The sequence below is a fragment of the Tenrec ecaudatus genome, chromosome 7 (genome assembly GCF_050624435.1).
Source record: "Tenrec ecaudatus isolate mTenEca1 chromosome 7, mTenEca1.hap1, whole genome shotgun sequence".
Taxonomy (NCBI): Eukaryota; Metazoa; Chordata; class Mammalia; order Afrosoricida; family Tenrecidae; genus Tenrec; species Tenrec ecaudatus.
In genome coordinates, this window is record NC_134536.1 from 42,229,648 (window position 1) to 42,254,889 (window position 25,242).

Below are 25,242 nucleotides of genomic sequence, written 5' to 3' on the forward strand. Positions count from 1 at the left end.
AAGGGCGGCATTCTCAGAAACCCGCAAGGGCAGTGGTACCCTGTCCAATTGGGTTGCCAAGAGCCAGAATGGACTTGATGACAATGGGTTTGTTTTGGATTTTCATACTGCTACATTATACAACAGAGCATCAGTTTTTGTATTTTTCGCTACTGAAATATAGTTATTAGTGCCTTTAAATCAATATAAAGAACCAATCCCGGAGAACAGAACCAATTCTGAAAAATTATTTTTAAGATTCTGTTCTTTTACACTTTGAATATCAAAATCTTCATCAGTGACGTTTCAACAAAGAGAAGCAACAGACTAAACACCAGGGCATAGGCTGAAGTTCTTGACCTTTAGGTTGTGTCTTGTGCTCCCCTGGCCGTTCAACTGATTGAACTAGGTCCTCCCAGGATCATCTTCCTTACTTAACATTGATTAATTATGGACTTTAATTTTATTTATAAAATGCCTTCACAGTAATCCCTGGATTGCTGTTAGCTCTCTTAGTTGGGACAGCAGACTAGCCAAATTGATATGAAAAGACTATTACAGTTATTGCTGATTGTTTTAGTATTATATTCTTAATAGTGCTTTTGCCAACCTTTGGAATTAACATTTTAGAGCTTATTAGTTCATCTAATGCTCTCAATATATGTTTGTTAGGCATATATGCAAGTATTAATTTTTAGAGTAATAAATTGGGACTTGAGAATTAATAAGAAATTATACATCTTTATAAAGATGATTGTTTCAGATTTAAAAGCTAAGTATCATCTTTATGGGACATAATTCTGAATACTTTTTCTTTCTGCAAGACTCCTCATCCCAGTTGCCTTCTCCCAACACTGCAAAGATCCTGTATTTCTTAGGCTAAATTCCTTTCCTTGGTTGGCCTAAATTTAAAAAATAATACACAGGTAATCATTACTATTTTTTGCCATCTGAGAATCTCAGTACAAGTTGCTCTGTATTGGACTGATGGCATTTACCACCCTTCTCTTCCTCTCTGTCTCTCACTGTCGACTTCATGACATCCCCCCACTGACCGTCCTAGGCAGCACAGGTCGGCCCTGACACGAGTTCACCATGAGACGAAGCCCACCGATAAGGAACGTTAAGCTATCTCTTCCTGCCAGAAAAGGGGAAAACATCAACAACAGCATTTATGTTTAGAGTTGTGATTTTTTTTACTAAATGTTAGCAGTTATAAAATGATAGGATTTTGATAATGCTGATTGAGTTTTGGTCCATTTTTGCAAGTTTCTTTAACTGTAAAACTTACAGAGGGTATAAAAGTATATTTCCCTTTTTAAAATGTCTATCAGAGTAACAGTAGCTTAAAAATTATCATGAAAGTTTGTTTTATAATTTATTCTAAAGAAGTATTGATAAAGATAATATACTAAATTTCATCTCTAAGTTGATAGGGTTTCTAAAGATTAATAACCTTTGTTGAGAAATTTCATTTGATGCCAAGTTTTTTGGCTCTTTACTAATATCCTTTAAATGTGTACTCACTCCTGACTAAATTATTTCATCTTTAAATACATCCTCAGGAAATAATTATACATATAGTTATTGTTATTTATGGAGCCAAATGTAAACAATCATTACCCTCTGCACTGAGAAATTTTCAGCCACATGTGAACCCCCCATTGCCATTTGGTCAGTTCTGACTCAGGGATCATTAGGATGGATCATACCTGCCCCATCGATCCCCAAGGCAGACCTCTTCCCAGGAGGAGACTGTGGCATTTTCTCCCATGGGATGACTGGTTGGTTTGAAGTCCCAGCCTTCTGGTTGCCAGCTGTGTTCTTTAACCACTACACCTTCAGGACCCCTTAGACTGGAGGTATTAGAAGACTCTGGATGTTGTGAATCATTAATGGACTGCTGCCAATTGAAGCATTAGAGTTGTATCCTCTCAAAGCACCTGGGAAGAAAAACCTGGCTACTAACTTCTGAAAAGTCACCTACTGACGAGCCCACGTTGTACAGGTCCTTTGGAAACACACAGGGTCATCACTATCTTAAGCAATTGAAGCACAATTAAGAAGCATTAATATGTATATTTTGACAAAATATAGATTTGAAAACATGTTCACAATGGTGCTACTCACTGCCATGGGGTTGGTTCTCACTAATAGCAACCCCCGTATTATTGGGTAAAATCGCCCCATGGGTTTCTGAGACACTTAACTCTGCAGGAATAGAAAGTCTCTTCTTTCTCCGATGGAGTGACTGCTGGTTTCAAACTGCTCCCCTTGAGCTTGGCAGCCCAACACATAAACAACTACACCAGCAGGCTCCTTAAACTGTGTTATACAATTGTGCTAAATAAGTTGCAAGTTAAATACTTACAGTGGTTTCATTGGGTTAATTTTTTTTTCAAACGATCCAGAAAATACTAAGAAATCGCACAGCAGGGAAGTAGCTGTTGCTATTTTGGAATGATAAAGTTACCACTTATTTGGTTTTATTTTCATTTAAAATATTCTGATAAAATTTTGCAAGTTTGTAAATAGAAAGCATGATTATTTGATTTAAAGTGGAAGACAGTCTTATTCATAGCTTTACATTTTTATGGAGAATATCTATATTCAATTTTACAAGTTCAGAGTCTGAGATCACTTATTGTTCCCACGTTGGCTAGCACAGTAAGTATGCTTTTTACACATTGCTGTTTTTAAAGTCTGGCTCTTTACGTATCTTTCTTACAGATTGTGTTCTTTCTTTCCAAATTAAATAGAGCAACTATTGGTTGAAATCCTACTTGTGTCAACTAGGACATATTGAAGCTGGGAAAATAAAATGTGTTACCTCATTCAGCAAGAACTTGGTCCCGAGTCTGATTGGGGTGTCCACTTTCCTAGGCTGAACTCCATTTTGGCTTTGAGGCACCGCTTTAGGAAGAAAAAAAGCGAACCAAACGCTTACATGCTATCTTAGAAGTAAGACAACTTCTCTATAATATCTAGCCTGATGCCTTGTTATGTATAATCTCATTAGCCAGAATCAGGTCACACACCCATTGTAAGCATTGTTAATGGAGAGAGAACTCATGCTTTTTTTAGACCAGTAGGTCTCAATCTATATTATCTTGATGCAACCTATAGATGCTTAATGCATATTTTGATTCAATGATCAAAGAAGTCTCCTTTGCATTTATAATAAGTTGTGAAGTGACACGATGCTACTGCAGTGTAGAACACGCCCCGAGAAACACCTCCTCATTGGCATCGAGTTCTTTTGACTCAATACTGCCCCACAGGGCAGGTAGTGTTGCTCATTGCGTTCTCAGATTGTACATCTGTACAGGAGTATACAATCTCCTCTTGAGAAAAATCAGCTGGGTTTCAACCAGCGACCTTTCAGTTATGAGCTCACCATTTAGCCTGCCATGTTTCCAGGACTCCTTTATACTTTCACAGGGCTCAGTAAATAATCAGGGTTGGAATGGATGTTGGAATTAACCAACATTATCTTACACTACATTATGCAAGGGAATGTTTTGATTGTGAGCAATAATTAAGTGAAATGCATGCTTCCTTGATGATGCTTACCTTGGTGAGTAGGGGACTGGTGACACGTGGGATCTAGAGGTTTACTGGCACGGATTGGGACAGGGGGAACTGGATCATGATTCATTTCTCAGTTTTTCTCATAGTTTGAGGTATTTTCAATGGAGAGAGCCACAAAGATTTAAGAGCACGAGAAAGAGCCTAGACTGAAAGAACTTAACAAAGGCAGCAAATTGTAGATAAGCATTGCTTCATAAGACAAAAACGTACTATTACTCCTTATTCCCTTCTTACAGACCTGCCCACTGAGCCAAATTGATAGCCTGTAGTCTAGTGAAAACCTATGATTTGCGTTATAAAAGTAAAAGTTATCATTACTCTTAACTCCTTAAATGCATGTGTTGTCCATTTTTATTTCTAAATGTTATGCATTGCTGGAAGCTGAATAAATACAATAATTCCTAGTGAAGCAGGTTTCTTGTTAGAACAATGCATTCATTAAGGTCCAACAACAAACAATTCATTGGATTGAACCTACAACTTTTTCTGAAGTGTCTGTGATGTCAAGAAATATCGCTGGATTGGGTATGATCAAACTTGGTCTTCAGTTTTCATCCTGCAACCCGTAGGCTATGTGCTACATTTCTAATATCCTTGAATTTAAAATGTTTCAAATCTGTAAGTGGAAATTACTAGCAGAATAGCTTTGTGTTGGGGAGGATTGAAAGACCCCCGGTAACCGCTATCGTGATACTAGGAGGGTTGTAGTACTAGGTCAATGAAATTGGTTTTGAATTTTATGATTATAATGATTCACCATTAACGTATCAACACTTTAGTCTACTATACTCATTAATCATAGCAATGGCTAGGCCACATTCACTGCCAGTAAGCTGAATCTGACTCATAGCAACCCTATGGGACAGGTTAGAACTGCCCTGTTGGCTTTGTGAGCCTCTTTAACACTTTCTGAGACTAGCAAGACCTGTCTTTCTCCTAGTGACGAACTTACATCCTACATTTCTCTTTTTTTGTTGGTTACCATCCAGTAGATTCGGCTCACGATGATTCCAGTAGAAATGTCCTTTAGGATTTGTTTGTTTGTCTGTTTGCTTATACTTTTTAATTGTGAAGTAGATAAAGGATTATCCTGTTTCTTTCCTGTGTTCTGTTTCCTTTCCTCCTTCATTCCTAACCTCGCCCTTGGGGAAATGCTGCCCTTTTTGTAGGGTATTATGCCCTACATAGGCAGGTATTATTTATAGCTATGTTAGTATGATAATACATACAAATGTAAGCCTAATGTAATGGAATCAGCTCTGTGCTTTCCTGGCTGGAAGACCTTAAGCAAACACTTCAGCTTCTCTAAGTCACACTATTTCTTTCTGACATAGTTTAGGACAATGATATCTAGATACCCTTAAGGCTTTGTGTTATATTGTTTCCCTTGTAGTATTACTTTGAATTAATGTTGATTAAAGATTTTACTATAATGTATCTAAAAAGGTGGCAGAGGTTAACCTGATTCTTGTCTCTCAAGAGACCGATGATTTGATTTGATTTAGCACGTTTTTGAGTGTCAGTAAATGAAGACAATATATTTTAGATGTGATGAGAGAAGTAGAAGTATTTATTTATATAGATATAGATAACATACTTGTGCTAAGGGGTGCCAAAACAAAATTCCACAATGTCAGTGGCTTTTAAGTACAAATATTTGGTTTCTTAAAGGTCTGATGGCTGGAAGTCAAAGTGAGAACACTGTCAGTCTCTTCTTTCCATGGGCCTCTGCTGGTTTTGGGTGACTGCTGGCAATCCTTGGCCTCATTGCTACTATTATTTTTAATGTATAGATCTTTCCATTTTTGTTCAAATGAATACTGTGTATGTGTATGTGTGTGTGCAAGTGTGTTCTCCTTTACAGGGTAGCCCTCAGAGTAATTAAGTTTAAGACCCACCTGAGTCCTGCATGATTTAATGAACATGACACAAGGAAACTCTGATTTCCAAACAGGATAACAAATACAGACACAGGGGCTTGAATTTCAGCATACAAGTTTGGGATGCAAAATTCAGTCCATAACAATGAGGTTGAGAAGTTGGTTAGTGAGACAGTTAAACCATCTTCTGCAGGATAGGACCAGTTAATGCTATCTGCTCTCTGAATAAGCGAATGATAGTCAGTGCCACTGATGGTTTCTTCTCACAATGACCCTCCAGGACAGGTAGAACTGCCTGCGTCGTTTCCTGACACGAACTCTTCCATGGGAGTAGACAGTCTCGTGTCATTTTCTAAAGAGGGAATGGTGAATTCAGATGATGGGGGAAAAATGAGGCTTTCTACTCACATGCAGAGTGCTGGGTGTAGGATAGTGGGAGAAAAGGTGCCCTCCACGAACATCGGAAGAGAAGCGTCTGTGAGAGGAATATCAATACTGCGGAAACATGAACTGATTATTGAGAGGGAAATAGTTAGGGTACTCAAAAATCTATTCATAAGAAAAAAGGGCGGGTATAAAGGAATGGTGTTATAAATGAGTGTGCACACCCATGCAAGAATGTTCATAAGGCTGAGCGACATTTTGTATAAGATGGAGAAATAGACACAGTACCTGGATTACTGGTTTATGGGGGCCATGGGAGGGGCATAGAGCAGTAATACTGAGTACAAGAAGGAAGAAAGGACACAAGAGGAAGAACTGATTTCAGTGACGATTATTCAGCTCTTTTAAGTATGACTGAATGATGGAAATATATGACTTAGAGTGGTATGTCAGTAAAACCATTTTTAAAAAGATTGAGAAAAAGAAACAGTAGTGGGAAGGTGAAAGAAGACTGAGAGAACAATTCAAGGACACAAGGAAGGGTGAGAAATGGGGGTGTCTAAGTGAGTAAGAAACCGTGAGTCATCCTCTATCATCTAATCAAAAAATGTATCAAAATAATGATATGCTAATTGAAAATCTCTTGACATTGAGTTAATTGTAACTCCTCGGGGCACACTTTGCCATTTATATGCTGAGCAAATAATCCGAAACCTGGACTATGGAAAGAATAATATGACATCTTAATTGGGCAAACTCAATAACAACCCCCAATATGCAGGTTCTATAACCTCACTGATGTCAGAGTAGTTACCTGTTGGGCTGCTAACCCTAAAATGAGCAGTTTGAAACTACCAGCCATTTCGAGGGAGAAAGAAGAGACTTTCTGATCCATAAAGAGGTATAGACTCAGAAACCCACTAGGCAGTTCTACACTGTCCTACAGGATCGCTGAGTGCTATACTACCACGATCCACACAAAGGCAGTGAGGTCGGTTTCTGATTTTTAATGACAATGCAGAGGACTTGTAGATCAGCGAGAGCCTTCATGATGGATCACCTATCTACATTAAGAAACCAAACAGACAAAACCTTCAAAACTGGGTCAAAAATGCATCAGGATAATCAGGAAACCATTGAAGTTGTTAAATATTTCATTTTACTTGGATCCCAAATAAACCCCTCAGAAACAGCAGTCAACAAATCAGAGAACATTGTATTGGTCAAATCTGCCGCAGGAGACTGCTTTAATGTGCTAAAAAAACAGAGGTGACCTTGACGACTGAGATATGCCGCACTCATTTTTCATGGACTCATTTTTAATTGCTTCATATGCATATGAAAACTGGACAATAAATTAGAGTGAAGTAATATTGATGTATTTGAATTGCTGTGTTAGAGGAGAATACTGAGAGTAGCAGGGATTTCTAAAGCAAACAAATTTGTGTTGGAGGAAGTATAACCAGAATGCTCTCTTTCTGGACAATGTTTATGTGTTTTTTCCTTCTTGTACCATAGAAGGTTTTTCTTTCTTATTATTCCATATGGAAGGTCTTTACATCTCCTGCGTATTTATCCTTTGGTGATCATTTCCTTGAGAACTACCACAAATAAAACATGATGTTTTCATCTTACTTATGGTTTTCTTAACAATATAAGGAAACTAGTAGTTTTATCAGAGTTAAAATTTTCAATCATTTTCTTTATAGTTGCTCTTTCTTGGTCTTGTATAAGATATTATGACGTCATCAATATATTTTCAAGTATTTCATTTTGAAAGATGACATGAGTGCTTTTAGCTTTTAAATTCTGATAATTACTTATTCGAAAGGGTAAATATTTTAACACATAAAACAAAATAGAACAGATATTTCTCTGGTTTTAAATTATTTATCAGTATTTTATCGTAATTCTATGGTAGACCATGCTACACATTTGGGATACTGAGATGCGTAGTATTGGTGTGAGAAGATTCGCCTCTGCATGTTTAGTATCAAGACTAAGAGAAATTTACAGTCTCTTTCAGGAAATAGACAGATTGGGGTTCATTTGTGAGCCACTTGCCATGGGCCTGGCCTTCCTGTTAATTGAAGCATACTGGGGATAGTTGTAATTTTACGGAAAATTGAGCAAATTACAGTGACAATACTGCAACCTTTAAAAGATTCCTATATTTGCATTCATCCTTTCCTCATTGAATGGCAAAGAAAAATATAGGCTATCTACCTAGACATTTCCCCCTAATTAAGCAACAAGAGTAACTTCTCAACGGTATTGATTGTTAAGATGCGTTAGATTTGTGGAAAGATGAAGAACTTGTTTTTTTTAAAGATCAGTTTCTGTTTGCAGAGACGGAATGGAGAAGATATCCCAGTAGCCCAGACTAAGAACATCAATCACAGAAGATTTGCTGCTTCCTTTAGATTGCAAGAAGTGACAAAAACAGACCAGGATTTGTACCGCTGTGTAACTCAGTCAGAACGAGGTTCTGGTGTGTCCAATTTTGCTCAACTTATTGTCCGAGGTAAAGTCAAATTGTTTCCACTTTTTATGAAATCACATGGCTGTATAAAAATGAAAGCAACTTTAAAATATGTTATATCTTTATTTCAAGTCTTTATTTCAAGTCACTATAAAAAATGTAGCACTGTAAGTTTCTGGTGATTTACTAAGGTAAAATTAAGAATGTGGTTCTAAAGTGTGTCCGTCCAGTTTTTACAAAGCTCTCATCTGGGTACGCATAAAATGCCATCAACTCCTTCTTGATGGGACATTGCTTCCTTTTTCCCTGTTGAAAAGGACTCTGCAGATATTACTCTTACTCTTCAAAGCGTTATTTCTATACGGACAAAATTAAGGCTCCTATATCTATGTGAACCTATGTGTTTTGACATTTTCAAAGCCAAATGTGATATGTGTTTTAGGAATTCTGCTCCTTAATCTTATAACATGGGAATTGTTAAGAAATTCTCATCATAAATTTAGACACTAAGGTAGCTTCAGATATTGGTAAGGAATATGAAAGATCTATCTTGATCTGTAGGGTATAGTCCAAGGTAGGTACCAAACCCACCACCGTTGGCCATCCATTCAACTCTGACTCATAGTGACCTTATAGAACAGGGTCAAACTGTCCTTTTGGGCTTCTGAGACTGTAACTCTTTACAGAATTAGAAAGCCTCATCTTTCTCCCTCAGAATGGATGGTGGTTTTAAACTACTGACCTTGGGTGAGCAGCCCAACATGTAAGCACTATGCTACCAAGGATTCTAAGTTTTATACAGAGAAGAAAAATAAACAAAAGACAGGAATTGATATTTTTAATCAAGGAAGACCTTTTACATAGGATCGTAACTGACCCAATACCTTCTTCCAAAATTGAAGATGCCACCCATGTGAAATTATACAGGAAAAGCAGTTCAGAAATAGACCTTGACTAGTCATCCCACAAATGAAGAAATTTTAAATTCTGTAAATTGTTTTAAAAGACATAATTTTATTGTGGGCTCTTACAGCTCTCTGAACAATCTACACATCAGTTGTATCAAGCATATATGCACATATGTTGACATCATTGGTTTCTAAACATTTACATTCTAGGGCATCAGTTCCTCTTTTTACCCCTTGCCCCTGGTGACCCCTTGATAGATTATGTTATTATTAACTTTGTAAATGTTCTTTAAAAAACGCCCTAACCAAAAAACATCTCAATGGAGCTGAGGTTGGTGAGAGGTTTCTGGGAAGGCCCTTGGGAGTTCATCTTGGTTCCGACAGGTCTGGAGGTCGGGCAACAGTTGCTCAGGTGAGTGCTAGGGATCCAGGAACGCTAGGGTAGAAGAAGCATTAGCAGGCAGGCAGGACATGATATGCCAAGGCCCAGAGGCTTGAACGAGAATATTAGCTACATCCATATTCAGGTTAATATATTTTATACTACTTGACATCCGATGTCTTTTACATACGTTATTTCATCTTAAGATTTACTTGATTTTAATACTTTAACCTTTAATACTTTTACAGAGAAGGAAATTGAAATTCAGACTATTTGATGATTTGCCCAGAGCCACAAAAGTGTAATAACTGTCTGAGCCAGAATTTAACCCCATGTTTCTTGACTTGTAGAGTGTGACTGGCTCTTTTATACCAGTTTCTCCCATTGTTAAGCAGAGCTGTTCACCTCTATATGTTTTTGTTTGGGCAGAGAGGATACATCTATTTGAAGGGTATTTGTATAACTATTCCGTCTCCATTTAAATCAGTGGTTCTCAACCTTCCTAATGCTGCAACCTTTTAATACAGTTCCACATGTTGTGGTGACCCCCCCCCCCATCCATAAAATTATTTTCGTTGCTATTTCATAACTGTAATTTTGCTACTGATATGAATCATAATATAAATATCTGATATTCAGGATGTATTTTCATTGTTATAAACTGAGCATAATTAAAGCATAGTGATTAATCACAAAACAATATATAGTTATATATTGTGAAATATTTATTTCTACTGACAATTAAATGAAATTTGGTCTTGCAGCATGATGTAGCATGGGTAACAATCTTCCTACCGATATTCGTATGTGGGCATATCTGCATGTCGGTGGACCTGCCTGGAGATGGATGAAGAAACGGTGTCTTGGTTCCTAAGACCATCGGAGACATGTGTTTTCCGATGGTCTTAAGTGACCCTTGTAAAAGGGTCGCTCGACCCCCAAAGTAGCTGCGACCCACAGATTGAGAACTGCCGATTTAAGTTCTTTTCCTATCTCCAGAGTTGGCTAACACAAATTCATGAAATTATAGCCCCGTATATTAGAATCCCTAGAAAAATAGGATAGTATTTGTTCAAGTGTTTAACAGAGACAAGTATCACAGGTACATACATTCGAGAATATTTATTTTTGCTGAGCCTCATTCCAGCACCTCTCCCCCCTAACCTTATTTTTCAAAACCTGAATGTGTCCTAGGGTTATCTTCAGAGTAGTGATTAGTGTGCTAGACTCGCAGAAGAAGGTGTGTGTGCTGTTGTCCTTGGGCTTATTGTGCCTTAAGACATTGTATGTGTATTCCCATAGGTGGCCAGTGTATGAGCTGGAGCCTTGTAATAGTGCAGCAGAATGTTCTTGAATGTCTTAGTGCTGTATATAGCTTGAGAATTTGATTTTGTGATGTATATATTTGACTTGTAGGGAGTCAAGATTTCATCCAAGTACTTCATCTATCTATCTATCTATCTATCTATCTATCTATCTATCTATCTATCTATCTATCTATCCCAAACCCACTGTCTCTTGTCCTTTGCGGCTCCTAGGACAGGGTAGAATTGCCCCTTTAGGTTTCCAAGACTGTATATCTTTACAGGAGTCGAAAGCCTAATATTTCAACCCAAGAGCAGCTGGTGGATTTGAACTGTTGATCTTGGGTTTGGCAGCCAAATGTGTAACCACTGTGCCACCAGGGCTCCAAATATATACTTTAAAAGAAAATTTATTTTTCTCAGTAGGAAATTCCCCTTGTTTATCTTATTCCACCAAAAGATGTAATTATTCTGTGAAAACCTGCGTTTTATTTCCAGAAGACGTTCGCACTGCCACTGTTCCCATAGTGTTATTTATGGAAGAAATAGTTATTTCAGCAAAATCTCTACGGAAAGAATTCTAGACTTCTTTGGAAGTTCTAGCCTTTTCTAAAGACAGTACTGACATGTTGTATATGTCCTGTTTTAGATTTATATTGTAAATATAGATGTAGAAGATGACGGTGTGCTAAATGTGTTATCCGGGATCTGCTCTCATTTTAAAGATATATTTTGGTAGGTTTGGCAGTTTTATATTTTCTTTTCAACACATTTTTACTTTGTTATATGTCTCATAGTTATAGGTGATACTTTGTTGCTATGTTATTCGAAAACCAATAGAGAGGAATACATTTTCTTGTTTCTCTAGATAACCCAGAAATACATATTCTTAACCAGAAGCATACCCTTGAGGGTCAGCTGTCCCAGTGCTGAAACAATGCAGAGTTAACGATGGTGACAGGTTTTATCTCTCACTGGCACTTTTAAAGTTGACATCCTGTTACATAGATGCAAAAGATGGTAATTTTAAAGGAAATTTTGGGGCCAGTGATATGAATAGTCTTTAATAAGGGCTGGCATGGTATTGCCTGCTGTCAAAGATGACCCTAGGGTAAGAGTTTATTAGTGCATTTTCTTCCACACTGGAAGTGACAGGGCATGCTTAAGGCTTTTAGTTGCTGTTTGATACAAATGAAAATTTCTCGGCAACATTCTCATGCTGAAGAGTATTGATCTATTTGTTCCCTCAGCCAGAGGAAGAAAATAGAAAGGAAGAGAAATAAATTACGAAAGCAAGAAAATATGGTGAGACACAATTTACTTTCTCATGACTTTAGCAGTGCTTCCAGGTCATTTTTGGTAATGAAAATGTCTCCAGTTTGTGGAAGCCAATCTTTATTGATGAAAAAGATTTTACGGAGATGAGATGAAGAGCAGGCATTTTTGCTTCATGTTTCTAAAAAATTGAGGTGTAAAAAATCTGAAATACATTCTGAAGTTGTGTTTACAAGCTTCGAACAGAAAATACCAACCATGTAGTCTGGGCTGTGTAAAGATGGTTTGATTAATTCTTTACTTATGTGCAGTCTTCTCCGGATCCCTTCCACCCGTTGATGGAAAGGTTGTGTAGTGGAGTCACATGTTGGGCTGCTCTCTACAGCTCAGCCGTTCAAGACCACAGAGGCTTTCTGGTCCCATAAATCTGTACAGTCAGCATGAAGGCAAGCAGTATTTCTGCAGTTATGGGAGGGACTGCCCTCTCTTTCACCAAGTGGGCAGGAATAGGAAAAGATTTCACTAAATTGAGATTCTTTGAACACAGAGAGAAGCCAGCTTAGAATAGAAATCAGGACTCTGAACTCAGGTCCAGGGGCAGCTCTTCTCTGTCCTAGATGGTTGCTATGAGTCCTGATTGCTTACTTCTCTGACCCAAACCATCTTCGCTAGATGTCTTTAAAACTGCCTTTGCTACAGGGACACTCTTTCTATCCTTAGTTATCATGGGTTTTGCATTTATTATTTGTATCTCTGAATCCCGATGGCATTTTCAGTTCATTACTGTGGTTGTGCAGTGGTGAAAGCACTCAGGTTTTGTTTGTCATTTCTTGTTCACTTTTTAAATTTTAATGTTGACCATTAGCCTTCATCATAAGTCCCTAGATTTATGAAACAGATAATGTTTCTTTCTATTCCAGATGAATTATAGTGGCTTCTAGCTGAAAATGAGGGTAATGGTCAATCCCGTTACTCAACTAGATAACTAGTACTTAGAATACTACTTCAGAGTAGTACTCAGTCCTCAGAGAAGGCAGGTCCACCTATAAAACACATTTTGGTGTTCAGAATTAAATACTAGGAATGCTCTTTTCCTTTCAAGACAACATGAAATAAGTTAAGAACAAAGGTGTTTACTGGCTTTCCCAATTAGATAATGAAGAGATACGCTTCAGGGTTTGTCCATCCAATCATGAAGGGCCCACGTTTTGTTCAACTCTTCACTCTAAAGTTCACAGAGTGGAGTTCTATTCTAAGCGAGGCCTTCCCTGTGTTTAAAGGATAACAATCTAATGACATCCTTCTTGGTCCTGCCCAGTTAGTGGAAGGAAGGGCACCACCTCCCACAACTATAAAAAGAATAAAATGGTGTGTTCTGGAGGAACAGGCCAGAATGTTGAGAGTAACTTGTATGTGCAGCTTGAGCGCAGAAGCAGTGTTATGCAGAGAGCGCTGTTAACTCTAGTCTTGTACAACAGAAACTGAGAATATATTTCCAAAGACCCAGTGATCTGCTGCTATAAAGATTGTAGCCTAGAAGAAAAAAAAGCAACAACTCTGTAGAGTCATTCTAGTTAGTCCTATAGAGTAGCCGTGAGTCAGAATCAACTCTTTAGCACTCAACATACTCCATCACACTCTATTGGATTTTAATTTTTCTACAGTGTACAACAGAATCTTTTCTTAAGTCAAGGAGTATATTTCAAAGAATCTCAATTTAATGAAATCATTTCCTATTCCTGCCCATAGGTTTTCTATGTGTCATTTTCTATAACATGATAATTGTTTTCAGTTTTATTAATTTTTGTAGTGTCTGAACCTCTCTTTTGTAGTTTACAGAAACAACTAAGGTTTATTTTATTTTGTATTTAGTACTTTTACTTAAAAAACCATAGTGATTTGACAAATAGTTCCTATTCTAGTCTTTTTTGTATATACCAGCTAAAATTGAGTTTGAATATTCCATTTTAGGATTTTTGATTGAGAAAAACAGACCTTTGGAAAGTGGCCGATATGGCATACTTCACGAATGCATTTGCTCTCTGTGTTTCGAGGCCTGGGGGTTCTGGTGTGTGCCCTTCAATAGACAAGTACCATACAGCACTGATTTTAACTGGTTTTATAGCACAGCTGGCAGACTCATGAATTCATAGAAAGATCCTTATTTTTTTTAATGGTGACTTGAAGAGCCCTTTCTATTATTCTATTGTGAAAACCTAGTCAGTTTGACAGGGACTTCGAAGTTAACCCGGAGAATCTGAAATCAAATGAAAACCTAGAAACACAAAGGTAACCATATACAAATTCTTCCCAATTGTCCATAATTAGTTAGGGAACCGCATTGCAAATAATGAAGATAAAATATCGCAAATTCCGAGGAGATTCCAACTATCTCACATTTTAAGATTTCACTTTGCTACCCTTGAGTGTGATAAAGCAAGCATTTGGAGTCTCCTCTCATTCATAGTAGCTACTTGTCATTCAGGTGATTCAATGTTCAAGATGTCTGGTGCATTTCTAAATTCTAAATGAGTAAAAGGATACTAGATGTCCTCGTTTCAGATGGTACACTGCAAGACAACCAGAAACTGAATACCGATTTAAAATGTTCATTTAATCAGTTCGAAATATTTTTTCCAAGTTAAAAAGCATTAAACATGATGGTCTGCATTGATTTTAAAGCACAAGGGAAATGTTGGCTTTGAAATGTAATATTAATATTGTCTGGAATGATGGTTAGTACTGAAACTATTCTATTGACTTTTGTGCACCATTATGCCAAGGAATTTTTCCCCTGTTAATTTTCTCCTCCACCGAGTTTCCTTGTAAGTATTTTATAAGCTTGGTAGAGAGACTACATCATTTGTTTTGTTTTGATTTCCTTAATGGCTATTTTCCTCTTAGTTTATTTTTTAAATCAAAATGTAATAAGAACTCTTTAAAATTACTTCTAAATATATTTCTATAGATGATTCACATGCACGGTCAAAAAATTGTTTAGCAGTTAAGGCGATGCCCAGTGTTCTTTGGAATAAGCTTTTAGGGTATTTGGCCTTTGGCAGGTTTTTCTTTAAAGAATGTAGAACTAAAGAGAAAAATTGGAGTCATTTGCATGCAAAATTATTCTCCTGACCTCTAGGTAGTGTGATACCAGAACACAGATAGGATGCATATACTTTCTCCCCAGTCTCTATTCTCTTCTCTTTGAGTTTGTGATAAATATAACTTGCTCCCATTTGTACTGAGGGACTATTATCTACTCCATAGAATAGCAATGTCTTTGTAATTTATATTCCCTTCCCTGATCACCATTTTTGGTTTTCATAACCTAAACCTAAAACGAAGCTGGGATGTCAGTTTGAAGTAAAAATGTTCAGCCTCTCTGGATGCTTTTCTGACTTCATTGGGAAAACCAGCTGGCAGCCAGGACTGAGTAATGACAGTGGTCACCGGCATCAGGAAAAGACTAGGGAAACAGCAGACACAGGCTTAGTCCTCAAGCCATTTACATTGTAGTTAATTCTACAGGAAAGCATAAGACCCTCTGGACAGATCTCCACTTGGGAGTTTGCACAGAGTTTGTATTCTATAAGGTTTGGTGGGGGAGGGGGGTGCGGGAGGCTCTCTCAACTACTGAAAAATTATTTACCATATAAGGTATTCTATAAAAACCCTGTCATAAACACTTATTTGGTAATTAATGAGTGTTGTAGGAGGTGAATTGAACAGAAACTCCATAGTGAAAGAAGAGATAATTTACGGTACTTGGTGCTACAAAGAGTAGAAAGGGGGTTGGTTCCCTTCACTATTGATTGCTGGTATAATAAAACTTTCACAAGCAGGTGTCTTTAACAATCAGAAATTTACAATTCAGTAGGCTCTAGTGACGCCATGAGACACAATCCATGAGACACAATCCGCTCTATGGCAGAGAGCTTGAGTGTTGAGATGAGGGGAGGCTTTCTCTGGTTCTGGTCTCTTAGCTTCTGTGTCTTGTCCACACGTAGACCCCGTTGGATCTCGTTTTGTGGCATCTCTGCCTGCTAGCTTTTGTTCTCTTTCTCCTATATCCGAAGAGAGGTTGACGCAAGATATACCATAAACCCATCCTGAATCACAACAAAAAGGCTCATTCTCAGTGAGGTTATAATATTAGACATGGAGGTTGGGATTCATAGCGCATCTGTATTTGGAGACACAGGCCGATCAAGAACATTGATATAGCTATTGCAGTGGCATATTATTAAACATGGTCATAGTTCCTGAGTCTCTCCCATTTTTCCTACCACTTTAATTTCAGAAGAGTCTTCAGCACTTCACCTTTAGCATAAACCTTAATGGTAACACTTTTTTTACAGTTTAATTTGCACATAATCCACATATCATACAATTTGACAGTCCAATCATATCAAGAATAATTGAACAATTTTAGCACGTTTTTTAGGGTTAAAATGCTTTTAAAATGAGTGTAGTGTAATCACCATCAGTTTTAGTGTAAGTTGCCCCCTCCTACATATTTTTTTGCTCCCACAACCCCCTCCTCTCTGTCTCCCACCCCTCACCCAGACCTCTTCTATAAACCCTTGCATCAGTGATTATCTCTCTGCATCTACTGCTTCTGTGCTTCACAAACTGGCCAACCCAACAGGAACAATAAGAACCAGAAATAAAGTGGTCAGGATAAATAATAATAATAAAAAGACAAAAATACAAATAATGCACAAGAAAGAAAAGACCACCATCAGTATTTGAAAGGCCAGGGAGGAAATTTTTGTTATGGAACAAGCAAGAAATACTTGCACCTAGAATGGTCTCAGATTGAGTCAAGAGGGCGGTCAGCTGACCTCTTATCCAGTTTGGTCCAGTGCAGTCATGATTACAATGGTCTCTGTCTGATAGCAAATCTGGTCAAGATCCTGTCTGTGGCTAGCAGAACCTGCCAGTGGGTTAATCTGACTAGATACTGTACAGATTCATTTTGCCACACCCCCCACTGTCTTCCACAGCCTTCTACACATTGGCTGTTCAGAGTTTAGCCTCTGATACTTTTCCCTTTGCCATTTTTGACTTTTTAAATTGTCATCTTTCGGTTACACATGCTGGTGTGCTTCTTCCATGTGGACTTAGTGACTCCTTGTTTCAATGGCTCCTTGTTGGAAGCCGAGCCTTTAAGACCTCAGACACTATTCCGATTGATAACCAGGCAGAATCTGTTTTCTTTTCCACACTCCGCTGTAGAACCCCGATCATCAGTGATCATTTTTTGAAGGTGAGTATTGAGCAGGACCATATTGCAATCATTAATTTTTCTCGGATTGGTTCGAGAGTTAGTGTGGAGCCAGAATCCATCTGCCTTCCACTGGGATGTACATGACCCCGGTTTCCTTTGGAAGTTGTGTCGTGTCAAAATTAAACCCCCCTAAGACCAACTGCCCCGACAGCAGCAGCAAACCAACTTGCAGACAATACAAAACCAAGCAAACTAAAGGTAGGAAAACAAAAACCCATAGAAGCAAGATAAAACATTGTAATCACCTGTCTGGGCAATAAGGCGATTGCACTGGTAGCATCATGGATTTCCCAATGACACAGCACTCTGGACACTGTTGGTATGAGGAGTCTGTGCAAGTACAGTTCATCTGTGAGCCAAAACCCATCAGTTGTTGCTCCAGAGCGATCTCCCACTGGATTGAGCTCTGTTTACTCTCAGCTTGATAGCTGGTGCAAGGGAGTCTTCTAAGTTCAGATCCCTGCCCAACAGATCAAAGTCCATCATGTCACTAGGAGGGAGGCATCCAGGTACTAAATATGGAGAGATACTACCACCACCACCCACGCCAATCCTCCCCCACTAAAAAAAAGCGAAAAAAAGCTCTACTTGGCAGAGCTTTAGGAGAACACAGTTTTCCCGCTAAGCGAGCATCCAGCAGCTCACTCTGAGTTAGTACACCCAATGGCGTCAATCACCTGGTGTGTTCGTCCAGGTTGACTAGAGAAACAAAATCATAGACACTCATGTGTATAAGAAAGAGCCTTATATAACAGAACAATTGAACATTAAGAAAACATTTCAGCCCAGTCTAGATCAAATTCTTAAGTCCATTATTAACTCATATATCCAATAATACATCTATAAATTCCTCTTCAGGAGGAATTAGTTTCTTTTAAGTAGAAAGTAAGCATTAGGCAGCTAATGGAAAGATTGGTGTTTAAACCTAAGAGCTGCGCCAAGAGAGACGAGGCAGTCCGCTCCCATAGAGAATTACAGTCACGGAAACCCTGTGAAGAGTCACTTAGGTCAGCATCACTTCTATGTCAGTGGTAAAAAGAGCATTGCCATGTGTCTATTTAGACTCATGGTGACCCGGTACCCATTGCCTTCATATCAGTACCAACTCATAGTGATTCATGAGGACAGGGTAGACTGCCTCAGTGACTGTAACTGTGAATGGGACTAGAAAGCCCTGCCTTTCTCTTGTGGACCACTGGTTGTTTCAAACTGCTGACCTTGCAGTATGACATCTCAATGCTTAGCCACTAGAGCACCGGGACTCCCTACTACGGGGCAGTATGCAAGGCCTCCTGTGGGTATTTGAGGCTATAAAAATTTGCAGGAGCAGAAAAATCTCTTCTCTCTCATGTGTGGAGGCTGATGTGTTCACCCAACCGACAGCATGTAGTACTACTCCCATAAAGGACCCACTGTACCACCAGGGATTTTTCTGGTTTGGGTACTTCTCAAGAAATTCTTTTTACATGCCCCTCCTTCTTTAATCCACAGCAGGCATATGTGACGCTTCTCCTCAAACTCCTGCCTCTGGTTGCCTGGCACTTGCTGTCCTCGCCACTAGCACCTGTTTTCCACCAAGGTCTGAACGCGATCACATTCTTATTTCATTCAGATCCTGCAATTATTTTCCCAAATAAGTGCAGGTCAAATGATAGCTATTTTCTCACACAAAAGAGAATTCATCGATTTTGTTTGACATTTTTTTTTCTCCTCCAAGTTTATTTAGTTTGAAGTATTCCAAAGATCTTTATGTCATGCTTTCCATGTGTGGGCACCGAATACATGGTTGTACTAGACAACTCTCTCAGGAATTGTTGCATTGCTGAGGAGATGGCACCACTGGAGCTAAGCGCATAAATAAACGCCTGCTTCCTGAAGTCCAGCTTTCGCGGATACCCTGTGACTGCTCAGCCCTCGCCTTCATCTTCACGCTATTACTTTCACTCATGTCACCGTCTTCTCTCGCCCGTGTTCCTGTAAAAAGCTTGTTTACTAGTCTCTGTACTTCAGCACTTGCTGCTCCAAATCAGTCTTCACAGATAGCCAAAGCGCCATGTTTCACGGTGTCGGTCCGAATGCCCTCTCTGCCTCTGATGGCTTCCTGTTCGTGCAGGATGGATTTCCGACCTCTCATGAGTCTCTAAGGCCTTTCGTGACTGTGGCTTCTGCCCTGCTCTCCAATTTGCTCATCAAACTCTCTGCAGCAATGATATTTTTTCCCCTTTCAGTTCACCTGTTTGAACACATAGTTCTCTTTTTCGTCTGAAAGCCTTTGTTCATTGGCCTGTCGTTCTCCTTCCTTATTCTCCAAAATCCAATGCATGTCACATCTGCCTCCTCCCCTAGTCAGAAGCAGTGACGGAGATTACCTTTCACTCATTCCCGAGAGTCTCTATATCCCGCGCAGTCATCAATAAACAGCAGTTAAAATCAAATCAAAATCTCTGCCATTGAGTCAATTCTGATTCATAGGGACCCTACAGGACAGGGAAGAATTGCCCCTCTGAATTTCCAAAACTGTAACTCTTTATGCAGCAGAAAGCCCCATTTTCTGCCATCTAGGTAGTATAGTCAGAAATAAGAACAGTGTATCATTGTGAAGCTCTGTGTGAGTTCCTGGATTCCTTTGTGGAAGAGACAGGAGGGCCCTGCTATTGGTGGTGGTGAGCAGGAGGTGTCGGGGTGGGGAATGGGTTGTTAAGGAATGTGCTGATGAGTACTTGTAGTTTCAACTGGCCTTCGGAAGATGAGCAGGATCTATCTGTTTTTATTGTAATGTGGGTTAAAGTTTACAGAGCAGATTGATTTTTCCATGAACAATTTGTGCAATTTCTGTTTTGTGGCATTGATTAGAATCCCCACATATTAACAGTAATCTTGCCACTTTTACTCATCCTTCTTTCGTATCCCTCTTTGCCTTCAGGGTCTTATCCCTGGGAAGGCTGCGCTTGTGCTCTCTCATAGCCAGCAGTTCTAAGGAATGCGTAACCCTGTAGTGTAGCCTCCTTTTGACTATTTCTGCACAGAACGTTGAGCCGCATGGGTACGTGCAGCTTCAGACTTGAAATGTGTCTGATGGCCCAGTTTCTGGATTTTCACTTGTCTCTATATCACCAATAAGTCCGTTTTTTTAAAAACATAATTTTGATTTCTGCTTCACATTTCCGCCACATTGCCTAAGACATTCTATCAGAATAATGGGAGTGATGGTAGACCTCGTTTAGTTCCTTTACTTTCAAGGTCAAGGACCCTGAGGTTCATGCAGTATATTAACCCTTTGGACGATTTGTTTATGCGAATCTGATCAGTGTTTGCGCCCTAGATGACTCCTCACTATCTTTTAAACCCAAATCATTACTCACCGCTGTAGAATGCAGAACACTGTCTTTGTAAACTATCTTTATGCCAGTTGACTTAGTTACTGTCCCACCCCCACCCCCAGTCCCAACAACCACAACAAAGATTGATACTATGCCCCAATTCCCTGTAAATTATTAATGTAAGGTGTACGGTTCTAGGTAGGATTTCTTGCCCCCTGATTTCTCTAATGTATGTGAACTTATTAATGGTACATACAATATATGTAGAAATATCCTTGTCAAACCTGTATTGTCATTAATGCAGGCTTATTCACTGACCCATACCTGTTCAGCTTGTCTGTATGTGTATCCACTCATGGATTGTTTGTTGTTGCTGATAGTGCATGTGTATGAACTAGGACTTATCTTTGTTATCAGTAGGTCTTGAACACCTTGCCTTCCGTTGCCTTAGTAGTATTGTTCTGATTGTGCCCTATTTATATATAGTTATCCAGGAAAGAATTTAGATCGATAAATAAAGTGCTGGAATTTGTCCCGCATGAAGAGCAAGCTTTCCAAGCCAGAGAGGTCATATTCTGACTGACCATATGAAATATGGCCACTTTGGCTGCTCTGTAGAGACCGACTTGGAGGAGACATGTGCTGACATAGGAAATCTAGTTAACAATCTTTTTTTCTTTCAAAAAGGAGTACAGATGAGAAAAGATGGTGACATGAATAAACATAAAGACGATGAAGATTAATAAAAGTTCTGGACATTCACAGGGCATACAATAAAACTCGGGAATTGAAAGAAGAAATCAACATGCCCATCTCTATTAGCTATACCTCCTTGGCAAGGCACACCTTCCCGAGAGAATTGTTGACTACAACTATTTATTCTGGACATATGAATAGAATGCGTTATGTAATGATACTTTGAAAACTTACAGCTAAAAAACTTCCAAGGGAAACTGTTGGTTAATATATTAGCAAGAACACAGTGGCATGACAAGAGAAACACATCATGGAAGACTTCTAGGTTTTCCACTTGGTTACCAGGTGAAATAGAGTATTCTGGACTGACGTTTGAAAGATGTATCAGTAACATATTAAAGAGCACCGATTGTGACTTAAGTTATATACCTTGTTGTTGGAGTGAAAAATGGCCAAGCTTAAAACCTTTGGGCTTGTGGAAAAGATTTAGAATAATTGTGGAACATTAAATAGGGATTCAATAAAAGATGAATCCAATAATAGGTACCAAGTGCATAGAAATATTTTGCATTGTGTAAGCTTCCATTTCATAGCTTGTAGCCAAAGCCATTATAATGTTTCATGACTTTAGGCTGTGATAAATGCAAATATGTTCAAACAAATTGAAATATTTAGAAAGATAACCCTAACATGGTTAACTACATTGTCTTTTTTGTTTCTGCCTCTCTGTATGCATCATATGTATCTCTGTTTAGCGACATACTGAAAGATAAGTAACATATAGCATATATAAATATTTTCTCTGCTTCCTATAGATTCTTGGCTAAGTGAGACTTCTTTTCCTGTTCCTTGTAAAAACTTTTTATTTCATAGAAATAATGAAAGCTCTCTAAAAAGACTTTCTACTTTCTGCTCTTCAGAGTTTGTCCTTGATAATAATGTTCCTCCTATATTTATCTTTCTAACATCAGTTTTTTAAGGGTAGGCAGGAGGAGGATTCTCTTGCTAGGCCTCGTGGCCAACAGCATTTCTTAGTTCACAAACATGTCTTTCATTACAGCGGGCACCTTAAAAACATGTACTTAACAGGTAAAGAGCTCCCACCTGCCATAATTTTGCTATGCTAAAACCCGCTAGCTTTGGCATTTCTGTGTATTGTTCAAGATCGTTAAAAAGGTAGTTACAATGACCAAACTGGTTGCTGCATGGTAATGATGAAAAGCAAGGTGTTTGGAATTCAACATAGATCTTTGAAAATGCAAGATGTCAGAGAAGCCATATATTAAAGAGAATTTGAATTGGAAACTGAATCCCAATCTGCCACTGGGAACATTTTGATCATTTTGATTTATTAAACTTTTATAACAGCATTCAGATGGAGCTGAATTAAAACCCTTTAGTCTTGGATAGTTTATGGTACGCAAACCGCAGTGTTAGGGGTGTCGTTTTTGAAGGTTTTCAGCAATCGGTGACAAGGGAAAAAATGGGCGGGTGAGGGTCTTATTTTAAAAGGCAGTTTCCACTTTGATTCCGACATCGCGTTTTAAATCCTCCCTTTGATTTGCTTCACGTCAAGGATGAACACAATAGTTTGCATTTTGGGCATACTAAGTATGCCAAGAGTTCTGATTATCTTTCTACACTAACAAACCGAAGATGCTCTCATGAGCCATTCTGAGCCAGAAAGTCTGCTTTTATGTGTTTGTGAAAGGCCGTCCTTCCTTTGGACGTGTGTGGGTGCACTCAGAGGCTTCTGGGTTTAAATTTGCATCGGACTTTTATGGATCCTAATTCATGTGATAGAAAGATGTAACACAATACCAAAAAATCCCAAATACCTGCAAAACAAAAAGCGAGAGAGAGAGAGAGAGAGAGAGAAAGAGAGAGAGAGAGAGAGAGAGAGAGAGAGAGCATTTTCTTACAGCTATTAGAATTCTGGGCATCGAGTCTTTTAAAAATCATCTTTCTGCATCAGCAACCATGGGTATTCTGAAAAGTAGTCCCATAATAAAGACAAATCAATTACTATTAGAGAGGCACTGTAGGTTAAAGGCATTACAGGTTCACACTCACTTTTGCAGCTATGGAGGGTACTTAGCCGTGAATCAGAAACGATGCCAAAGATAGATGAGACAGAGTTCAAGGAGCAGTCATGTGAGGGCCCAGCACTATCATTCCAAGCTGTCTGAGCAGTACTGATGGATGGTTTCGTGGCAAGAAGTAATAATACCAGATGATGAAAGATGCACCTCTGCATCTCGAACCACAGCACACTGTCTACCTGTTGGATTTGTGAAGCATAATGAGTCCTGATTTGCAACCAAACGGGTTTGCTGCATTTAGTAACCCAGATTTCTGGCAGCTGTGCAGGAAGCAAGTAGCATATCAAACACTCCTGCATATTGTAAATTTAATTACCTCATATTTATGCATAGTAGTTGTTGACAGGCTCTTGTAAGCTATGCTAATATGGTAGGTAATTTGTTACCTCCAGAAATCACTTTCCATGTGTCTTCTGATCATTATCATGAAACATGATAAATGATCTAGACCATGAGGTATAAATGAAAATGAAATGGATAATTGGATTCTATGTCTAAATTTGTGGCTGGAATAGTTGCAGCAATTATAATTGAATTTATCTCATAAAAATGCATTTGGCAATATATCAGTGACCTTTAATCATCTTGAGGCTTATGGTGTTCTATAAAAGTACTCATAAAATGATTATAAAATTTGATCCGCGATTGTTTTTGAAGAATTCTCTGACACATAAATGTTTCCTTTTCTTGCCTGTCTACCTAGGTTATTTAGGTATCATGTTTATCTACAATGGGTTTAAGCCATGATACTGATAATCTCTGTTACATACAGAACAGGAAGTGTTTCATTGATACTGATGGCTAATTGAATGGTGTAGGAACAATGGAAATTACAGTTGAAATAATTTTTATGCGTACCATTTACCATTATTAGCACACACTTCTGCTGGGGGATGAAAGTGTGCCTTCTTAGTGAATGCGATTCAAGAGAATGTCACTGAAGCACATATATAAAATAGATATTGTTTTAAATATCATTAGATTTTAATTTCCTGTCTCATCTCCTTAGTTCACTTTAAATTACAAATCATTTTATTATGAATATTGAAACACTCCATTAATTTATTCCTTGATTTGATGACCATTTTTGAGCAGTTACTGTTGATTAATCTTTGCACTTCCTGCTAATAAAAATGGCTTATCCATCCTCATTGATGCATAAGGTTTTTGAATCAATAAACAATATAAGTACTAGGATAGATAATCTTTGACTCTTTTAGTTCCATAAGTAGTTATAGAAATACCTAGCCTTTAAAAAAAAAGAAATACCTAGCCTTTAAATTAGACCATGATGTAATTCCTTCCTTGATCCTTATAATTCCTTCCCCACTTCTAGCTTCTTTCATAATATCCAAGAAGGTAACAAAACTTTTGTTGTTTATACATCTTCTTTTTTCTTTTCAACTGAAAAATAATTTACTCTAGATATAGATAATGACGAACATATAGGCATTCAAGTGATTTGGAAATATGACATTTCTTTGGAATGAGATATGTCGATAAGCAGGGCATAGCCATAGATTCTTCCCCGCCTTAAATGTGAACACTTGTAACTTGTTCATTTCCCATGTACACTTGTACTTGGTAGTGCAGTATGTTCATTTCTCATGTACACTTGCACTTGGGTAGTGCAGTATGTTCATTTTCCA

The 25,242-nt window shown here is 38.3% G+C and overlaps 1 protein-coding gene across 2 annotated transcripts in view; it reads left to right on the top strand.

Moving 5' to 3' along the window:
- The window catches only part of PTPRK (protein tyrosine phosphatase receptor type K), a 634,437-nt gene that overhangs the window by 355,537 nt on the left and 253,658 nt on the right, over nucleotides 1-25,242 (top strand). For both annotated transcript variants that reach the window (XM_075554571.1, XM_075554572.1), the window contains exon 6: nucleotides 8,184-8,358. In XM_075554571.1, coding sequence (XP_075410686.1) covers nucleotides 8,184-8,358 — 175 coding nt within the window. The remainder of the gene's footprint in view (nucleotides 1-8,183; nucleotides 8,359-25,242) is intronic.